The 23109-nt window shown below is 31.7% G+C and overlaps 1 protein-coding gene across 1 annotated transcript; it reads left to right on the top strand.

Moving 5' to 3' along the window:
- The first annotated feature begins 1668 nt into the window (after window positions 1–1668).
- LOC140051111 (dual oxidase 1-like) lies at window positions 1669–21344 on the top strand. The gene is made up of 32 exons (XM_072096219.1): window positions 1669–1955; window positions 3944–4054; window positions 4361–4399; window positions 4807–4866; window positions 5166–5327; window positions 5829–6007; window positions 6461–6674; window positions 6998–7164; window positions 7411–7474; window positions 7823–7919; window positions 8424–8538; window positions 8688–8784; window positions 9280–9464; window positions 9885–10060; window positions 10216–10334; window positions 10449–10604; window positions 10864–10986; window positions 11447–11649; window positions 11863–12048; window positions 12391–12619; window positions 12730–12823; window positions 13149–13324; window positions 13689–13782; window positions 13982–14190; window positions 14450–14680; window positions 14827–14970; window positions 15218–15499; window positions 15889–16118; window positions 16484–16642; window positions 16916–17071; window positions 17598–17726; window positions 19047–21344. Exons 1-32 carry the CDS (start codon window positions 1880–1882, stop codon window positions 19167–19169), a joined length of 4785 nt encoding a protein of 1594 aa, XP_071952320.1. The 5' UTR covers window positions 1669–1879; the 3' UTR covers window positions 19170–21344.
- The last annotated feature ends 1765 nt before the right edge of the window (window positions 21345–23109 follow it).

Genomic DNA, 23109 nt, shown 5'->3' with positions numbered 1-23109 from the left:
AAGCTTCGGCGACACCAAACAATTATTGTGATGATGCGTTTAATTTATGTGTTTGTCGACCAGTCAATTCAGTTTATTATAGTTGGGGCCTACGTTTGTTTTGAGACTCCGAAACATTAGGTGATCATTAATTTTGATGATGGTATTTATTTGATGTAATAAAATGTTATAAACACAGCTGCTGTGCATATAGCCACATTGTTGGTCTACATTGTTGTTGCCCAATTCATTTTATATTGTACAGTTCCTAACTTATTCTATTTCTATTCTTATTTCTTGCAGTTGCTGTAGTGATAATTATCAACGGCATTGCATTGTAGTTACTGTAGTCGAATTGTTTTGACATGTTGACCTACATCGACATTTTACTGTAATTGTTGTTTACTATATCATGTTTTTTGTGTATATTTCTTATGGATGCACCTTTGGTCGAGTGCCACTGTTGTAAAAGTGTAAACACCAAATAAATTATTATTATTTATAGTCTAGCAAAACAGAAGCATACTACTAGTAATGCGCGCGTAATAAGCATTCAATTATGTTGAGTAGCGTAACCCATGGATACCTCCATGCGTAACCCATGGGAAATAAGTTGTTTGCGTAACCCAGCCGCTACAAACATGTTTGTTTATATCAAGAATGGAATATTAATTGGATTACGATTAAGGTAGAAGATCAAGAGGATAATCCGATATGGATTAATTATTACAATAATTCGTATACAACAATCCTAAAGGTCAGCATAATCCTAAAGGTCAGTAGATTGAGGACAAGTGTTACGAGGGTTGTTACGGGTTTGTGACGGCGTTAAAGATGTATTGTCCCCCAAAAACATGAAAAATGAAGATTAATTAAATCAGACATTGAACATTTTATTTTGTAGTTTTAATAAAGTTCCACTTCCATAGAAAAAAAAACGAAAAGAAAATGTTTTCCTTTACAATTTGACAATTTTTTGCTTAAAATTACAGTTTTTCTGGTAAATACATTTTTTTTCGATACAATTTTGGTCAAAGTGGATATTAACTGTTACTTTAAAATAGCATATTCAACAAAAAATTTTGTTAAGAATTATTTTTGTTAAGGGGGACAATACATCTTTAACTCGAAACAGGTTTGCTACTTCGTCTTTCCATCAGCTGAAGGAATATACGCGAGAGATTAGAAATAACACAAATGAAGATTGGAAATAACACAAGTGCAGATTGGAAATCCCACAGGTGCAGATTGGAAATCCCACAAGTGCAGATTGGAAATAACACAAGTGCAGATTCTTCATTCAAAGCAGGAGATGTGGTACAATTTTCAAAAAACTTTACAAAACATATTCTTAAAAAAATAATGATTGAAGAATGTGTAATAAATATAACTACTTGTATATATTTTAAATTGAAAATAAACTAAAAAAACAAGCAAGATATCATTGTGTGTTACTGGTTCATGGCAGCTGGTAATATGCCTATAATCTGTGCCATATACACGCGCAGGTGACATAAAAAGATACCAGGTTTGCTCTTAATTCAAGTATGAAATAGGAACGTTCAAAGCTCTGCTTTATAACGCCTATGAAAATTACCGAATGACAATGAAACGTTTTAATATGGTTCGATGCTTTTGAAAGGCGTGAAATACCAACCAAAATAAAAGAACAACTGTTGCATGACTGGAGACTAGTGTTCAGTAAACATAGGCCTAGCCCTGAATGGAATAACTGACTCATTGTACTTTATAAAGTCGCCATTACCTGGTCCGTACCAGTCACAACATTTGCAAACCACCAATGATCTATCATCATGATGGTAGCCTGAGTGTTTTAGAACGGTAGATGTTGGTGCTGTATTGCAGTCTTTCTTGAAAATTGTGATATTGAAGTTGTGGAATGTTATATAATAGAGACCTAGTCATAATTCTATGTATAGGCCTACTATGGAACCCAACATATGCAGTAACGCAAGGTTAGTAAATAACATATAAATATAACATTAACTTGACTATGTTAAATAACACCAAGATAGTTATAGTTCATTAATTATTCAGCCGTGGTTAGCCGCTAAATGATAACATATTGTAGCACAATGATAATAAGAAATCAATACTGTAGGCCTATACTTACAATTTTATGGTTGGTTTCAGGTACAGCGATGGCCGCCGATATCAAATGTAAAATTAGATTTTTAAATTATTAAATTAGGCTTTCGAAAGTATTCCTTTTTATAACCCCTCAATGTATTGACTATTTCTTTTCTGCTGGTATAGTCTTGGGAACAAGACAACATTCTTCATAAAAGCCTAAATATTGTAAAATTTGGTCACCTCCATATTGTCTTTTAATATTATTAGGTCTAATTTAAAGAAATTCATTGCTTTTTTAAATAGTGACTGCATTATATCATTATATGTTAACATAATGGGATTGATGTAACCACATAGGCTACCTAGTGTACAATGGAAATATTATAACAAAAGGTATATGTATGTATAAAGAGGTCATGCATATGTCATATAGTGCTTATGTGTCCGAAGAAAGTGATTTGTCATCAGAAAATTTCTCCACCGATTGTGAACTATATGAACAAAAATTGGGCAGTCACCAATAACCTAGTTCGAATGATGTCATTTTATCAATAATATATTTTATAATAATGTTGTTGTAATCACCGGTAGTTGTAATGCATAATAATGTCGTCGATTTGTCGTCATAGTTTTATTTGTTGAGTAAAAAACAACATCAACATCTTTCACAAACACAGCTGTCCCATTCCACAGATGTTCTTTAAATTTTACAATGTCTGTTGGGACAGACGGATTAGTTGTATATGCAACATAAAAATGAGTTTTATGCTGTTAGTAGCCTATTGTACTACATATTTCTAACAATTGAATTATAAGTGATTTTTTTTTTCTCTTTTTCTTAAAATATAATGTATTTCAACAACCTTATTTATGGTTATTTTGATCCTAATAGTTGAAGGTTCAAGTTTGAGATAAATAATGCTTTTATTTATATAAAACATACAAAGTTACCCTACATTATTAAATTGTTTTTGTACAGTATTTGAATACAGCTTTCTTGCCACAATGTGTGATATACTAATTGTGGAAGATAAAATAAAGTGCACTTGGCCTATTTAAATTACGGCAATAGCCTTCCAATGATACACTATTATTATAGTTACATGAAATTCCAAAGAATGTCAAAGATCTTATTGTTGCGTTTACAATAATATGAGTACTAGTTCTTGTTTGCAATTGTACGATAATCTTCTTTGTTAACGAAGAATTGAAAAAACCTGAATTATGGTCACAGGCGTATGTCTACATTGTGATAGCTTCTGCATTTACCCAAATTTCAGAATTTGCCTAAAGATGAATATAATTTGTAACATTATTATGACGGTGTTCGGAAAGCATACAATGACTTCTTTTTACGGACTGTATTATACTGTACACCCGCTTCACTAATTCACACTTTTCAGCGAATCTTAAGTAGCCTATTTCGAATTATTTTATTAATCGTATTGCTTGTGTGTGTGTGTTATTGTTCCTCTATAGTTTTTATATCATTCAGTCAGCCATAGCTGTTCGCCGTACAGGTCGGTGCATATTCTACCTCTTTAGAAATGCTGTCTAGTTTTACGGCTTCCTGTTTTAAAAAAACAAAAAGAGATGTTAAAATAACTATAGTGAGACATGAATAGGCAAACTGCCTCACTGCAGTTATTTTAACTCAAAAGTTCGGTATTCTTGTATATATTATTTTCAAAATAAATTAATGAATGGTTTATAATATAATTCCAATTGAAGCCGTCGCAAAAATATCTAATACTGTTCGATGTCGGTCTATTGATTTTGATCAATAGTACTTTATATTTATATATATACCCTGCCATCTGTTATTTTATGTAACTGCTGTCATAATATATAATTATACTTTCTAATACAGATATATGTAATAAATATCAGTTCCAATGTGTGAATGAACAAGACTGCATACCCTGGATGTGGAAATGTGATGGGAATGAGGATTGTAGTGATGGCTCGGATGAAATCAAGTGTAAGTAGCCTACACAAAGCATAAACAAATATTTATACGCATTAAAACCATCCGATTCTGTGGCTGACAGCAGATTCTATGTGGAAGACTGTTGCCAGTCTACCAGATACCTATTTAACTGTATAAATTAAAACATAGTTACATAATGATACATAATATGATCCATTAGTATAGTTATGTATATTGTAGATCTTCCACGTGATAAAATATCCCATCGTGATTTCTATAATCGTCATTTGTATAATCTCTTGCCCGATGGCATCAGTGATAAATGGCATTATCCTTTTTTCTATACAAATTCCATAGGTTCACATCCAAAACCAAAACAGGAAAACTTTAATACAGGTATGATGCATATTTGATATTTTCTCTATCATTATTGACACAGTTACCACAGTGATGTGGACTTTTCTCTATCATTATTGACACACTTACCACAGTGATGTGGACCCTATAAATTGTAAAATGTAGTGATGAACTTATATTCATTTGTATTGCATCTTCTGAATTAGGTGGGTCGGCCGGGTTTCCATTCTACCTTCTCGAATCCGCCTATGACAGATCAGTAAATACAGTATGGTATTCATCTAACTTCATCTTCATAATCAATCCCAACAAAATTACCAACCATACCAAAAACTACCAACCATACCAAAAACTACCAAACCACCATACTATGAATATAGATCATCATCACCACCACAAAAATATTATAATAGCCTATCCAATATAATTGATGATTCTCTTTACAGAATATCCAGGATATGACGGCTGGTACAACAATCCCACAAACCCTAACTGGGGTGCTGCAGGTAAGCTGTGATAGATAGTGTAATATAATAATATCGGAATAACATAAATAAGCAGTACAAAGATTCCATAAAAACCGCGACCGCTCAAGACATACAATAGTAGGCCTACCCAGACTGTAGTAACAAAAGTAACTTTCTATAAGTTCAAAGGCTAATGCTTCTTTTTACAAACTTCTTATTGTTCTTTTCATATTCAAATCTACGACATATTCCAAAGGCTCAATTCTATTTAAATTAAGTACTTGTGACTTTCTTCAGAATGCATGTTTTTTTGTAATGTTATGTTTATTTTACCACAGATATGCCACTCCGTAGACTCGTCCCACCAGCTTACTCCGATGGTTCCTACAAACCGTCTGGACACAATAGAGCTTCTCCGTTGGAACTTAGTGAGGCTATTATGAAGGGAGAAACGGGGCACCGTTCCTTTCTTAATCGGACTGTTTTAATGACGTTCTTTGGTAAATATTTTGTCCCAGTGATATTATAATTAGCTCTAAAGGTTATCTGTGATAAAATATGCTTAATTTGTTGATGTTGTGTGAAAATGAATTGAAAGTATTTATTGGACTGTAACAAATATGAATAGATTTAAACTTTAGGTATTTTCTAAGAATATGCAAAAGCTGAAGTTTTAAGTAAAAAAATATAATTATTATACATTTTTATTGTTCGGCCCGTGAATTGTGTATTTATTATATAATGCAAAGGTTTCAACGAAGTTCCAGGTCAGCCAAGTGTCATTTAAATAAACTTCCGAATTATAGTCAAACATAAAATACATTTTATAAATCATTTTAATGACATTCAGTCCAGCAAAGTGTCATTTATATAATTGTAATAATTAATATCATAGTTAACATATCTAAATTAAATTAGTATTAGTAATTTAATTATAGAAGAATGTTTTTATTTCAGCCTTTTATGGCATTATTGTAAACATTTTAATTTACTTTTTGCAGGTCAACAGGTTGTAGAGGAAATTTTGGATGCTCAGAGACCAGGCTGCCCACCAGAGTATTTCAATATTCCTCTTCCAGAAGGACATATACCCAACGCTCCTAAAGACTTCCAGATGCCATTTTTAAGAACAAGATATGATATGAACACGGGATACTCTCCAAATAGTCCTCGACAACAGGTGAGTAGGCCAAACAAAAGGTTTGTATGGCAAAACAACAAGTAAAGTAGGATGCGTACTAAATCACGTGATTTCTTGACAAAGGAATTAGGCCTAAGGTAAAACTTTAGAATGTCTTCATGTTGTCTCGGATTGTACGGTAGTAGTAATTCCAAGTTGTACTAAAACCGTGGAGTATATAATAATGGAGGGAGGAAAGAAATAAAGCATGGAGCAGGAAAGAAATATTTGTTTTTTTCCACAGTCGTTGTCCCAACCTGGGATTACTATAGAATCCAGGGTACAATCAGATTACTGTCTTGCTTGTTGATCACATGGTGTAAATTTAAACAAATAACACAATATAGATCGACACAGAATTTTTATCTTACAATTATTACAATTTACACTATCTGTTATCATGATATTCATATGTTCATGCATTATCATATATCATTTTGTTTCTTATTTTAGTTAAATGAGGTGACCCCTTACTTAGATGGAGGATTAATCTACGGAACTTCAAAGGCTTGGGCTGATGCACTACGAGAGTTCCATGGTGGCAGATTGAGCCGAAGCCATCGTGGTAACTATCCTCATGAAAATGATATAGGACTTCCAATGGCAAACCCTCCTCCTCCTGCCGAGGCTCACAACCATACCTTAAGAAACGCTGAACGGTTTTTCAGTAAGTATTCAATTCTTTGAATGTTCACCAACAATTGTTTATTTATATATTATTTTATGTTATACGCATTTACAGCAAGAAACTGGCCAAAAGGTTTAATAAACTATAATTGATCGTGCTTATAAACTTAAGTCTCATTTGAGGCTTAGGGAGTGTAGTAGAAGAGTTACAACTCTGACACTACTATATGTCAGGATTGAACTTCTTTGAATTTGAGAGGCAAGCTCTTAACCACCAAGCTCTTAACCACCAAGCTCTACTACTAAACCAATTACATCCTAAACAATAACAAGTTTTCTGATTACTTGAATTACTTTTCTCAGAGTTGGGAAATCCTCGTGGCAACGAAAACCCATTCCTTCTTACGTTTGGTATTCTCCTATTTCGTTATCACAACTACTGGGCTGATTATTTTGCTGCAAGGCAACCAGGTTGGAATGATGAAAAGATTTATAACGAAGCTCGAAAATGGACAATAGCTATCTACCAAGTAAATTTATATTTATTTTACAGAAATCTAATATGTTATTAAATGTTAAATGTAGTTTTACTAATTTGTTTTACAAAACTACTTTTTTCTTTTATTTCCAAAACACCCAGCATCTAACAATGCTGCACTTTTTAACCACAATTATTTGTATAAAAAATGTTATGCCTGAAGACAATTTAAATGACCCTCCACAATGGCCAGATATCTCAATTTCATTTATTTTAAAAACCACTATTTTTTACTTAGAATATTGTCTTGTATGAATGGTTACCTGCCCTTTTAAACCTCCAAGAAACTCCAAGTTATTCAGGTAAGACCATATCAAATATTGTTGTGCTATTATTACCACCATATTTATAGTGACATTGTAGATATATCCAACTATACAGGCCTACGTTAGTAAGTGTCTATTTTACATCTTCAGTCAGAATGAATTTATCAATGATTAGGTACTAATTAGGTAACTAATTAGGTACTTTGTTAACAATCATCCAACATCAATTTATTATTATTTACACCAATGTTGCATTACGGGAGTATGTTTCAATAGGAAAATGAGGGTAATAATGTTCAGCACTTAGAGGTTTCACAACATTAGGCGCTATATAAATCCAGGATATTATTATTATTTATATTAATATATTTATCTATATTGTAGGTTATAATCAACACGTACATCCGGGCATTTCACACGTTTTTCAATCAGCTGCGATGCGATTCGGTCATACATTAGTCCCACCAGGTGTTATACGCAGGTATGTTAAATATTTCTGAACGTTTGACTTATTAATAGGATTATAAAAGGTTTTTCAACTGATCTTTTCTTTGATCTGGAACTTCTACTATAGCACGGATAAACTATGACAGGAATGCTTATAAAGGTACCGTTATTTTCAAGAACAAAATAAGCCTATGTTTTTTTTCTGTATATTTATTTTATAATCCAGTTTATGGCCGTAGGAATTAAACTTGGATTTAAGTAAAATTATGCAGACATTTCTTTAGAAACAGTTTTTAACAACAAAAAATAGAGGTTGACCAATAACAAATGTTAGTTCTATTGTATGGCACTATACAATATAATATTTATTATATTCATTGATTTCATTTATTACATTTATTACGTGCAATGTATTTCAATATTTTAAAACATTATTGGCTGAACTGATTATTCAAAGAAAAGTAATTATGATTTCTCTCCAATACCTTGTTAATACTATATGAAATAAATATTATTATGCTGTTCTTATTTGATACAGAACAACGCAATGTGAATATATAAAAACAACAGTTCATTCAAGTTATCACCCAAACAAAGACGCTAAATCAGGTCACCACGGAATCAGAACTTGTAATTCGTACTGGAATCCTCAGGTTGGTACCATCATTATGATATCATTGAAATATGATTGATTATGGAACTTATAAAGTAGTATAGTGCATAACATCATCTTGACGATAATACAGTACAGTATATCATTATGCAAGGTATAAAACAATTTTTTTTCAAATTTGATTAAAAGGTACCAATTCTAGAACATGACATTGAACCAATCTTACTAGGAATGGCATCCCAGATCACAGAAAGAGAAGACAACATTATAACAGAAGACCTACGAGGTAAATATTCTCACTGAGCAAACAATTTAACTCTATTAAATCAAACAAAATTCAGCTGTTATTTCTAAAAAAATATTATCGGTTCCATTACTTCAAAGCTGATGAACATACGGATGAATGGTTTTAATATACAATGTATTATTCACTTTTAGTCAACTGAATGCGTATACCATAATGATAATAATATGGTATATATACTATACCAACGCACTAATAGAGGTAACCGGACTGGAAACAATATATCTTGTTTTCTTTCGGTGTAAAGTACAGTAATGTATCTGTATACCTATTATTTAAAGGAAATATAATACATAATTCATTTCACCGATTGTGAACCCTTGAGAGATTTAATTTTAAATATATTGATGCGCCTATAAAACAAAATATTCAAAAACAAGATGATCATGCCAAAATAATATTCCCTATCGGCATCGAAAATCATTATGGCGACATCTGAACTATTTCTCTATGCTAAAACTAAGTTTATGTTTAAAGGAATGGTGTTTGGGCCTTTGGAGTTTTCAAGACGAGATTTAATGGCTCTGAACATTCAAAGAGGACGCGATCATGGACTTCCAGATTACAATACCATTCGAGATTATCTAGGACTTGGAAGAAAAGAATCCTTTGAAGATATTAACAATGTCAGCAATAACAGCAAATCAGCCATAGACAAAAATGTAAGTAAATAGTTTGCCGAGGCAGTTGTCTGGGTCAATGGAAATATTTCAAGTGCATATCCAACAGCTCTGACCCCTATGGTAATTAAGACACGAAAGAGTAAATAAACAAAACATCAACACTGTTGGTTGGCCTATAATTCCACAACTATATATTTTATACTTTAGTCGATTCTCTGTACTGTATCTATAATTATTCAATACCATACCCTGTAATAAATGTCACATGGATTACATGTGACTACTGTATCACAATCCTATAACTAACCTTAACATGACACCGGCGCCACATGTGATACATGTGTGACACCATTACAGAATTTACACATGATACTAGACATACACTATATTATGTTACTTATTGCCCTTTCAGAGAAAGCTAAGGAATGACTGCAATAATGATTAGACTTTTTCTTTCAGATTATAAGACGTCTGAAAAATATTTCTGGAAACATTGATAACATAGATGTATGGGTAGGAGGTTTACTGGAGACTACAAGTGATGGTCCTGGAGAACTGTTTCATCATGTTATACTCGATCAGTTTCTAAGGATAAGAGATGGGGATAGATTCTGGTTCGAAAATATCAATAATGGGTACGTTATATATTGTCGTTTGAGACAAAAACATTTTTTAATACACCTCTGGTTGTACATGGAGTCCCATATTTGACAGATTGACATGAATAAGTACAATGCTGACCATTCATACTTCTTAGTAGGAATTCAATATTACCATGTTTCATTTTCAGGCTTTTTACAAGACATAACATTACCACAATAAGAAATACATTTTTAAAAGATGTTATTGTAGCTGCGACGGACATTGCAAATGATGATATCCAGTATGATGTTTTCCATTACAATAAAGGTAAATATAAACCTTCTTTTCAAGTGAATTTCACAAGGTTGTGGTTATATTGCAGTTTCCGGTATGGTCTTCTAAAACCAATGAATGACTTAATGTATTCTATACACATTGCAGGTGATCCGTGTTATGATGTCGGAGAAGCAATGGACCTTCTTATTATCAACTCAACATCAATGGAGGAATGTACCAAGATACATACATTTGACTACTTTACGGGCAGTGAAATAGCATATCTGGTTTCATTTGGTGCTATCCTACTTTGGATATTCGGTAAGTTATATTAGTACGGTTACTATTCTTCTCATGGTAAAAAGTATCTTCACATAGCGAAACTCTTTCAATTCTACAAATCACAAATCTGATTGACTAGCTTTTTAAGGAAACACTTCCGTATCAAGTCGATACAATTTCTTTGCTTTCTGATATCTTTATTTTCAATTTATTGAATACATGTGAATGAAGCTACATGTAGTAAATGAAGTAGAAATGATCATAATTATACAACTAACGGCACTATTCAATTTACTAGCGTGTGTCTTACTGCTTATAATATTAAGCAAAGCAACAAGATGGTGGAAGATGAAAGAGCAGAAACGAAGAGCAGTTCAACAAAGCATGGAACATATCAGCAACATTCTAACGTACACTGGAGGTAAATATATACTTTATATAGGCTATATATATAATCTTTATCCTTTAACATTTCAAAAGATTTTTTTCATTTACTTGAAAGCTCATTTATTTATTTGTCACATTATATAAACGATTCTATATGTTATGGACAAAACTATCTCATAATTCGATAGTGTATAGTCATTTATAGACTATGGTTCGTGGTTTTCCTCGAACATAATCCTGATGGTATAGCAAGTCTAATCTAATAAAAATAAGAGAGTAGTAAGTTTACTCTTTGTTCTGGTGCCATTTCATTCCCTGCCACTGATGCCTCTGCCGCCGATGGTCCTGCCTTTGTAGACAAATGAATGTGCGATAGCCGAGACTGTGTAGAAATCGCATTATAAATAAAATAACCATTAACAATCATGACAAATTAAAGTGGACTTGTATCTTTTAATTAGAAAATATTATTTAGTTTTTACATTTTCTTACAGTTAAAGAATGGCGTGGATTTGATGCACCATGTATATCAGTCATCGTTGCTCTTGGTGCTAAAGCAATCACTGTTTACGGAAAAGATTTCAATGAAAAACGTCACGTTATTAACTTAAACAACACGAAAAAACTTAGTTTTTATATAACCGTCGACCAAGGTTGCAGATATTTTAGAGTGAAGATGGAAAAAGAATACGACCTGGTAAGTAACTAAATTATTCTATTGGTTTAAAAAAATCAAATTAAGTAGTGGTGCTGGAGGGCTTCTCCATACCATGGCCTGGTTCATTCATTTTTCCTCATGGTCAGTAAGAGGTCTTTCTCAGTTATTATGTTGTTATAATAATAATCTATATTTGACTATACAAGTATTGTATTTGTTTATTAGATATTTTTACTGATTATTTATTGTAAGGTACTGATGTTTTCAAGTCGGGTTTCAAGACAGAAATTTATAGGCGATATGGAAGGATTTCTTGGTAGTTTAAAAATCATGATAAAAACTAAGGAACTGACACATGATATGATGTTATTTGGATCCATAACAAAACAACAAAGACAGAAGACACTAGAACGATTCTTTAGAACAGCATTTGCTCATGTAAGTACTCAACAATTACTTCAAAGATGAATGCCTGATAATGAACTCTTGACAATTTTTTTTGCATGTATGCTCTTTGTACATTTTGATGTGTTTTTTCATTATCGTATTTTTTGATGTTTTTTATATTTAATTTTAAGAGCTTATCTGTGTACAAACAATACATTTTAAATATGTATATATATTTGATAATAAATGCTGTGCAAGCAGCGCATTCATTCATAATGAACTCATGGAAGAGTCTGCCAAACCACAAGAGAGAAAGATTTTATTACAGCCGACATTCGCTTGATTTATCTGTTGCAAGCACATACACTATCTTATGAAATATTTTGTCTTTAGGCGTTATCACAAGATTTAGACCCATCAGATATGGATACAGTTTGCTGGAGCGCAGAAATTGCGCAGGAAGTATTGGGTTGTAGGCTTACAAAACAGGAATTTGCAGAGGCGCTATCGATGCAACCAAAGTCATTGTTTGTTGAGCAAATGTTTGAAGTTGTGGACAAAGAAAACTTTGGAACTATTTCATTTAGGGATTTGTTAGATATGTTAATCATATTTGCTAAAGGTGAGAATGTTTTGTATTTATTTTAATCTAAAATTAAGAAATGTAGATTTAAGTTTTTAACATAGTTGTTGTTGGGAAACTTCATAAATTATCATATTGTCATTCTTAAGGCTCACCAGAGGACAAGTTAAGGCTAATGTTTGATGTGTATGACATTGGTCGGACAGGAACACTTTCCAGAGAAGAATTTAAAGCAATGCTCAAGTAAGATTTGTACTTATATATTAAATAAAGATTGATGCAGGTGTACGAACACAGTTTTATAGAGGTTTCGAAACACACTACAAACAATATTTTGGAGCGTTTTGTACACTGATTTTTCTCTACTCGCAAACATACCAGAATTGAATCAGATTGTATTATAAGAGTTTTCTTATGGATCCAATTATATGATTTTCAACCGTTGTCATACCTTGTATTGCATTATTTTATGTATGCACTTTTTCTCTTTATTCACTTTAATCTGTGTATCCGATCTTGACCCTTTATTTCATTATACTAATAATATTGATGTTACTTGTACCAATAGGTCAATGTTGGAAGGAATGAGTGGTACAATTGAACAAGATAGTGTTGAAGAACTAATTGATTCAATGTTTGAAAAGGCAGGATTCAAGGAAAAAGATAATTTAAACTTCCGAAACTTTTTAAAACTGATGGGCGAACATAAGAAACATTTCGATAGAGTCTATATTGGTGTTGCAGGTAACAACTTTTAAGTATTTTGTTTTATTAAAATAATGTACGCATTGTTTTTAACATAGAGAAGATCAGTTATTTATAACTTTAAGAAGAAAATAAACATTAATCTCTATTCCCTTATTTATTTTTTAAAGATTGTATTTACTTACAATTTAAGATTAGATTTAAATATGTATTTATTGCATTATATATATTAACAATGTATTAATATTTTGTCTTTTGTAAATTTAAATTAAGTATACTTAAATAAGAGTGAATGCTATTTGAGCTTCCGTATTTCATCTGGGACACTGTACCCAGATTGTTGAATATTAATGTTTTATCATTTTAATGTACAGTGTTAATATTTGTTTATTTCTATGATTAGGAGGAAATTATAGGGAAGAAAAGGTTATTCCTGCCTATCCTGCCACAAAAGGAGGGTCACTGCGAAGAGCTGAAACCCTAATACGAGCATACAAGTAAGTATCCGTTCATTCACCATCTTACCATTAATGCCACAATTCCACATCTTCCAAAACGTTTTAATTGTACATTCTCCTCACGACATGTCTCTTCTAATATTCTGCTTATAAGGAGGGAAGCTACTAGATGGTTCGATTAGACTTTCGCCCTAACTTTAACGATTCATAATAACCAAATAATCGAATTGTTTCACAGGCAAATAGAAGGGAAGAAGGAGAATAAATACAGACGTACATTGAAAGATCTACGTTACGTTAAAACTGTAAATGCGAAATACTCTCGAACATCGTTCGAGCGACGTATTCTGGCAACCACGAGATTCATTGAAAACAATCGTCTTCGCATTTTTCACCTAGTTCTCTATTTCTTGGTACTATTTGGCATATTTGCAGAACGAGCCTATTGTAAGTAATAGCTTTCACTGTTTCAAAGTAACCTCAACGTCAAGTGTTATATCTATAATTCCAAAGTGGCAATGTAAATAGCCAAAATGTTTTTCACCTCTCCAAACTTAATTTGGCCTCCTTTTGCACGCTCGTATTTTTTGTACTAGTGTAATCTTGTTCTTCAGTTGTAAATTGTAAATGTGTGTACAGAAAAACAATAAAAAACTACAAACAAGGACTGGAGGTTTTGACTAATAAATAAATGTTTTTTTTTTAGACTTTACCATCGAAAGAGAACACGCAGGACTGAGGCAGATAGCAGGCTACGGTGTATCGATAACAAGAGGCGCTGCAAGTGCAATGTTGTTCACATTTTCAATAATCTTACTAACCATGTGTCGTAATCTACTCACCAAGCTTAGACAGACTTTTCTAAACAGATTCATACCTTTTGATTCTGCATTGGCTTTCCACAAGATAGTTGCATTTTCAGCTTTGTTTTTTACAAGTAAGTGTATAATTGTATCTGTAAAACAATGTTACTGTTTAGGAGCAAATACACCATATTAAAAAAAAAATCAAACGTTTTTCTTGCAATCTATTCCTTTCCACGCTTACAATATATAATATAAAAATACTTTTTCTTCAATTTAGTAATACATTGTATTGGTCATGCATTAAACTTCTATCATATATCAACTCAGCCAGCCGACGACTTGCTATGCCTATTTAGAGACTATTTTCATAGATCGCACGAGCTTCCCAAGTTTCAGTACTGGCTATATAACACAATAACTGGTAAGTTTTAATCTGCATTATACTGTTTATATATGATCATCGATAAATAATAATTTTTCTAGTGTTTCGGTAGGGCTACTTGTTACTAAAAGATGCCTACTGTTATATACTATATTATTATATGTCAAATGATTTGTTCCTGCAACAACACAATATCTTCGTCGCTTCATAATCTGCCTCAGATAAACATAATAATGAATATACGTAGGCCTAATGATAATAATAATTAACCCTTTGTTCATTATAGGATTTACTGGCGTTCTCCTAGTCATCGTCACCGCCATCATATTCATATTTTCTTCGCAGTACGCGCGAAAGAATTCCTTTAACTTGTTTTGGATCACCCACAATCTGTATATCATTTTATACATTTTGATGATGTTGCACGGAACCGGTCAACTTGTTCAAAGACCATTTTTTCACCTGTTCTTTGTCGGTCCAGCCGTCGTCTTTATTTTTGACAAGCTAGTCAGTGTCAGCAAAAAGAAAGTAACACTAATCGTAAAGAGAGCCGAATTGTTACCATCAAGTTAGTGTAGAAATTATTTTTATGTTTTTAAAGGAAATTATATTCATCAAGAAATATTTACATTATAAACCACAAAGTAAAAGATAAAATAAGGAACACTTCTTTGTCTCTTTGTACTTATTTATATTTTATTCCTTGTTTGTATCACTAAAATGTTAGGCCAACCTCATAATAGAATAAAAGGTGCGGAATGATTCATCCTTTCGCTTGTCGAGACATTCCCAACTTCCATTTTATGAATCACATGTCCACCGCAAACTTGATAGTGTTTCTTCACATACAAAAACAGCAAAACTGATTATAAATGAAAGGGATTTTTCTGTTTTTCTTAACGAAATTTCTCTACGGAATTATATTACTTTATTAACCACATTTATATTTGATTTCAGATGTAACATTTCTAGAATTCCAACGACCAAGTCACTTTGAATACAAATCTGGACAATGGGTTCGCTTGTCTTGTCCAGGAATGGGCAACACCGAATATCATCCATTTACCCTAACATCAGCTCCTCACGAGGATACCTTGACAGTACATGTCCGGGCTGTTGGTCCATGGACCACCAAACTGTACCACCTTTTTGATCCAATTAATTTAAAGGGTCTTAGCTATCCTAAAGTAAGTACCAATCAAATGTTAATTTTTGAAATGAAAATAATGAATGTTTTGTATTCGTTGAATGTACCTTGTTAGATTAAACGCCATCATTGAACTCATGAAAATATTATCAAAATATTCATTAATTGTTTTATAAAACACGTACTACTGTTATAAAGCTTAACTTTTTCAATTTATTTGCTACGTTGTTTTTTGATTAATGTCGAATGCTAGGCCATTCAAAAAGGAAACGCTCAGAATTTGACAGCTAAGAGCAGTTACAGATGGAACATACTACAGAATATATCATGAAATCAGAAATATCTCTTTTTACTTCTTCTTTTCTAAATAACCGATATTTTTGTAACAAACTATTTCCTTTCTAGATTTGTTTAGATGGGCCATTTGGTGAGGGGCATCAAGACTGGTATCAGTTTGATGTTGCTGTACTGATCGGAGGAGGTATTGGCGTCACTCCTTATGCTTCCATTCTTAAAGACATTATCAGTAAAACAAATAGCAACTCTAGAATTAGCTGCAAGAAGGTTTGTATAATTGATTACTATTATTATCCTATACATTAACAATAGCGACCTTTTTGTTTTTCTGTGTCAGTCCAAGAATGAATTCATTTTGGGTATTCAAATCTAATAAAACAGGCCATATACATGGCTGCAGTCGCGTGCTAAAATTTGAGTTAGTGTTTACCTACCGACCATCCGACCAACCGACCGACATAGTGAGCTGTAGAGTCACGTTGCACGCGACTAAAAATCTATTTTAATATAATATACGAATTTCTTTATTCCAATTTAAAGGTATACTTTATATGGGTGACAAGAACCCAAAAGCATTTTGAATGGTTGACGGATATAATTCGAGAGGTGGAAGACAATGACAAGACAGGCTTAGTCTGTGTACACTTGTTCATCACACAGTTTTATCAAAAATTTGATTTGAGAACAACAATGTTGGTACGTTTACCTAATTAAATATCTTTTGATTTAAATAAATTCCTTAAAGGGTAGCTCCGGGTTTAACATTTTCTTTGGTTCATTATAAAATATGAACCTTTGTTACAAACTTTGATACTTGAACCTCATTTCTTTTGCACCACAATCAACTCTCATCTATTTTTAGTAAAGTATTTTTCATAAGGTAAATAGTATATAAATCGAAAGAAGAATCAATTAGAATTACATAGGAATGTGCTATTTGTATTACAAATGAAGTTCGTGTTTACAACATGTTACGAAAATGATCAGTTTAATATTTGTAGCTCATCGTTCACAACAATCAATTTCTCTAATTAAGAATGATACAACGAATAGTCAAACATCTGTGAAGCCAATGCAAATGTCAATGAAAAAAAACCCCAAAAAACCTGTATCATATATTTTACCTTTTTCATTGTGTTTTTGATATTTCTGATAACTCTGATCAGATTTTATTTCTAATTTGATTTGATTAATTTAATTTTTGAATTTTGTTTCTGTTTAGTACATCTGCGAGCGTCATTTCCAAAAGATTTCAAACCACTCGTTGTTTACTGGTCTACGGTCTATAACACATTTTGGTCGGCCTCATTTCACTTCTTTCCTGAATTCTGTTCAGAAACATCATCCAGACGTGAGTAGTTATTTATCATTTTTTTTTTTTTTAAACGCAAATGTAAAATGATGTTTTTATTATTAAGGAACTTTCGATTTGCGACAATCGATTTTCGAGTGACCTAACTATAGATCAGGTCGCCGGACCTAGAAACCAGCAAACTTTAGTCGGGTTGGAGAGCGAGAGAAACTCATCCTCGCATGCGCACAATAAATTAGCTTGACGTCGGTGGTAGCATCGAAAGCTCCCTATTATAGTACTTCACTTTAAGATGTTGCTTAATTTCAAATATCAATGTCAGAAATAATCATTATGCAGGACAGTCAAATGTATAAATCTGAACACAGATGAGATATATAGTAATAGCAAGGACATAATTATACGGAGATAACATAAGTGGGTGTATAACACTAGATTGGAATGTAGACAAACACTTTTACATTGAAACATCGATCTTACACCGTGTGTTGGTGGTCAACAAATAAAAAAACAAACATGAAATACATGAAATACACCACCGAATCTACAGAATCCTGGATTAATTCTTCTAATTCTGTTACGTTTTGTTAGAAAAGTTAAGTAATGACCACTTCCGTAACCCTTGAGTGTTTTAGAGTACTAATTAGGTACTAATTTTGGCCTTTAAAAACATCTTGATTTTTAATTGTTGTCCAGTAAATTACATTTTAATTAATAAGGATGTGAAAACTGTTTTATCTTAATTCTGTTAAGTAGTATTAAGTCAGGAGATGTCACAATTATTATGAGGTTTAAACTCTAAACCAGTTTTAATTACCGGAAATCTTCACAAATATTTTAACAATGTATTTATCTAATAAGTAACAACTTATTCCAATACAGTAATCTTTTTTTTAATTTCCAGGATCATTTTTTTTCTTCAATAAACCAAATGTTAAGGTGTATAGTTTAAAGAATAAACAGAATTTAGTAAAATTCATGTTCCATAAATGACAACAGAATGCTTTTATTCACCTAAACCTTCGCTACATAATATTCGTCTATTTATTTATCTTACGTGCGTTCGTTCTACTTTTTCCCCATTTATTTTTCTTTCTCTTAACATTGTTAATTTTGTTAATTTTTACACATTTATATGTATATTAAATACATTTTTTCATCGGTTTACATAATTATTTTCTTATCTGTTTACATAATTATTTGTTTACGTACATAACTAACTTAACATTTACTTTTAAATAGTTCAAAATGTGTTTTAAAATATGTTTATAAGTAAATTTTACCTTTTAAAAAGTCAATTAACACAGTATTTTCCCTCCCTTTTTTGTTTTATTTTTCCTAATTTATTTTATTTTACAGGTAAAACGATTTGGTGTTTTTAGCTGTGGTCCTCCTGGTATGACTCACAATGTAGAGACAGCTTGCTCTGAGTTGAATAAGTACGGAACTGCCGGATTTGTACACCACTATGAAAATTTCTGAATTATATACATTTTAAAATTACATCGATGACGTAAATCCAAGCCATTTTTACGTAATGACATAAATGCAGGCCATTTAACGTAATGACTTAAATACAAGCCATTTTTACGTAATGACGTAAATGCAAGCCATTTTAATGTAAAGGTAAATGCAACCCAATTTTACGTGATGACGTAAATACTAGCCTTTTTGACGTAAGGACGTAAATACTAGCCTTTTTTACGTAATGACGTAAATGTAAGCAATTTCATTTTAATGAAGCTTAGAAAGTTATAACTAAATGGTGAACGCCAAGTTTTGCTTTTGTCTCTTCATATATACATGCAATGCGCATGTGTTCTTTCTATACGCCTGTCTTTATACCGACGTTACGTTAAACATATAAAAATACATCGGCAGATAGACATATCCCTACTATGTATTTCCATCATTCTGTGTACACACGAAATGTAATCTCAAATTAACCCTAATGAAAATGTCATAGTTATCTTTAAATTACTAGATTATAGGCCTATTGTATGTGCATTTAGTAATGTAATTTTAATAACCCATTTTTCTGATCGCGAAAATAATGGCTTTTAAAATGTCTTTCATGTTCTTATTTGGAATTACTATTTTAATGCAGATAAATATAAAAAGATATGTGATAAACCTCACCGAACTTCGAACCATTTTATAAGGTTTTAATAACAGTTACGTGTGCTGAGAGTTTTATTTCTACCATACACGAGTGGCCCAAGATTTTCAACATAAAATGATTCACAACAAACTTAAAAGGTAATATAATAATTTATGTAATTATTATTATTCGTCCCAACTACGGCGATCATTGTGTACGTAATGACGTAAACTAAATGGTTAAGTTTTGCTTTGATCTCTGCATACAGACATACAGACATACAGACATACAGACACACAATGCGCATGTGTTCCTTCAATACTCCTGTAATTTTTGTTTAAACTTGATGTAGGTAATATAATTAAATGGCGCGTTATCGTAAGTTTTACGCGACTCATCTTTTGCGCGCTTGATTCATGTTAGCAAAACCACGGCTATTTAAATGACACGGATTCATCATCGGTTATTTTGTCACTACATTTATAATACAGTACATGCATTGTTTAAACTAAAACTGCCATAACACTTTTAGTTTGTAATATAAAGGTTATTTTGTCTTAATTGTTAGGTGCTGCATATTTGGTTCTGAGATACGAATAGAAAATACAATATCTAGCCTATACTAAGACCATTCAATAATTAAGATACTTCCATATCCATACAGCCACTAGGCCTGTATAATAAAATAATAACAATTTATTTATATTTGTCATCAAATATAGAAAAGATACAAGTTTATGCTGCATGCGAATGATAAAGTCTTCTAAATACAATTTACAGTAGTTAGTTTCGTTATACATTAAATGTACAAACGAAAATACAGTATTAAATCATTATTTTTATCTAAGAGATTTTCTTTTATTTTTTTAATAATTATATATGCTACATTGTAGTTAATATTACGTGCGGTCGAGATTAATGTTTTATGGTTTACCTCCATCTGTATTACAGTACTTTACTAAAATATTGTTTAATTATATTCCATTAACATTTGTTTCTAAAAAGAATTTCATGTTTAAGTGATAAGCACTAATCTTACTTAGTTTCTTTCTTCTTTCTTTTAAGTATACCTGCACAGAAACGTAACGCGTACACTCTCTGTGTGTATGACGTAATACAGGTATAGACCCTTTTCAATTGCATTATTCAAAATAGGTTATACTTTATCTATGGTTGATTCGATTATTTGGTTGTAAAATATATTCTGGTTTAAAAAACTAAATTCTACTTTTTAGACGGTAATATTCAAAATTGATATTAATAACTGTTACATTGAATTATGCTTTAAGCCTAAAATGTAATCTATCACCAGTATTGTTCTTTTAGGCTACCAAGGTAGGCCTACGTTTGTGAATCATTAGTGGGCCTTATATTTCGTATAGTGGTGTGGCGATGTTTATAATCTGAGGGGTTAGGCCTATACCTATTTTTATATAAGATTTATATATTTTATCAATATTAACGTACTGTAGTATTAGTATCATCTGTTACAAAATGTATACTATTTTATTGGTAATTCAATTTAGTATTCGATTTTAATGAATTTAAGGAATAAATATTTGACTATTAAAATAATGTATGTATACTTTACTGTCAATTTTAAATGTTTAAACGTTTGTTTATTGTTATTTTGTGTCATATTAATAAATGACCAAATTATTCGAACTCTTCTAAGGCTCTGTTTACACTATCAAACTTTTTGTGACAAAAAAATGTGATGTGTCCATATATATATATATATTTTGTCAAATTAGTTTGATAGTGCAGACAGAGCTTAAAGATCTAAATAGAAAATCTGATCAATATCGAATTTTATACAGGCAAGAATATATGATATAATATTTCCTTGAGTTTGAGGGTGAAGTTCTTGTCATGAGGAAAATCCTGGCACCATGATATGATTTGAACTCCTAAGCTCTGTCTACACTATCAAACTAGTTTGACAAAAACGTGTAATCTACCAAATATAGTAGTGATATACCCAAATATGGTAGTGATATGACATCATCATGTCCATATATGGGCACATCACCTTTTTTGTCACACAAAGTGTGATAGTGTAGATAGAGCTTTAATTACAAATTCACAATTTTAAAAGAAGAAAAGAAAAAGTTACAATTATCTCGGCTCTTATTTTAGTGAGTTTCTTTTCTATGAATATTAACGATAACAATTTAAAAAATTATATAACGGGGATCTACGATTAGACATTGACATTTTTACGTCATGGTCAAGTATCATCATCGTTGATTGGTTGCCATAGCTTCATTGTGAGGTAGGAACAGGAACTGCTAAAACAAAATATACACTTACTGTATACGAATTCCTATATTCCTATTTATTCTCAAATTGGTTAAATATTTATTAGGCCAAATAAACATGTCTGAAAGCATAACATATCTTTATAGCTGATGAGAAACTCATCTAAAAGTAGTAAAACTTAGTAATTAAAACTAGGATATGCATATGAGTAATATTTATAGCCGGTAAAATTAGTATTCCTTCCGAAAATACTAGTCAGGGAAAACTTGTAAAAACAGAACAAACAGGAGATGAGTATAGAGTATTCTGAAGTGTCGTAACTAATCCACTTGTCACGTCCCAAAGAGTAACTCTGAATTAATTAACAATCTCATTAACATAGCTCAAGTATCCATACAGCCGTCTGTTGAAGAAATAATATACTTCTAAACAATACTTTCTTGGAATAAACACAGTTTTTTAAACCTGAGACTTCCTTTAATTTTACTGGTCAATACCATATGTTAGTGACTACTTTTGTCGGAGTTTGCGCTCACTACTTTGATCAACCTTTAAAGGACAGGTGAATTAACCAATCAGAATCCACGAATGTCAGAGTATATATGCGATGATGAAATAATTAAAAGACAATTTAACTATTATACGGACAGATAGCATTTCATGGATATATTATTATACGTTAATTCTAGTTTATTATAAATACTATCTCATGGGTCATACAATCAAAGGTAAGTTGTTTAATTTAGCTTTTATGTTTTTGTTTATACAGTAGACTCTCTCCTATCAAGGAAACTTTCCCGCGAAAAACGAGGGGATGTTTAACACTTACGGCAACTCCCATTAGAAATCCACATTAGGGGACAGGGACATTTTTAAGTGTGCCAAATGATTGATTCAATCCTATATTAAGGGAGGAAAAATTTTATTTAATTTTTCCATCACAAAGACAAGAAAAAAATACCAAATAATTATATTCATTAATCATTAATAATACAAAAAAAGGATATCATAATAAGTTATGATAATAATTATGATATTTCTCGAAGGTCCTTAATTAAT

The sequence above is a fragment of the Antedon mediterranea genome, chromosome 6, assembly GCF_964355755.1.
Source record: "Antedon mediterranea chromosome 6, ecAntMedi1.1, whole genome shotgun sequence".
Taxonomy (NCBI): Eukaryota; Metazoa; Echinodermata; class Crinoidea; order Comatulida; family Antedonidae; genus Antedon; species Antedon mediterranea.
This window is presented reverse-complemented; position numbering and strand designations above follow the sequence as displayed.

What these genes read in the sequence shown, in the direction of transcription:
- LOC140051111 (XM_072096219.1), top strand. Translation starts at nt 1,880, where the DNA reads ATGTTATATAATAGAGACCTAGTCATAATTCTATGTATAGGCCTACTA. An exon ending in AATCAGCCATAGACAAAAAT is followed by an intron (nt 9,465 to 9,884) that starts GTAAGTAAATAG and finishes TTTTTCTTTCAG; the next exon opens with ATTATAAGACGTCTGAAAAA. An exon ending in TATCCTACTTTGGATATTCG is followed by an intron (nt 10,605 to 10,863) that starts GTAAGTTATATT and finishes TCAATTTACTAG; the next exon opens with CGTGTGTCTTACTGCTTATA.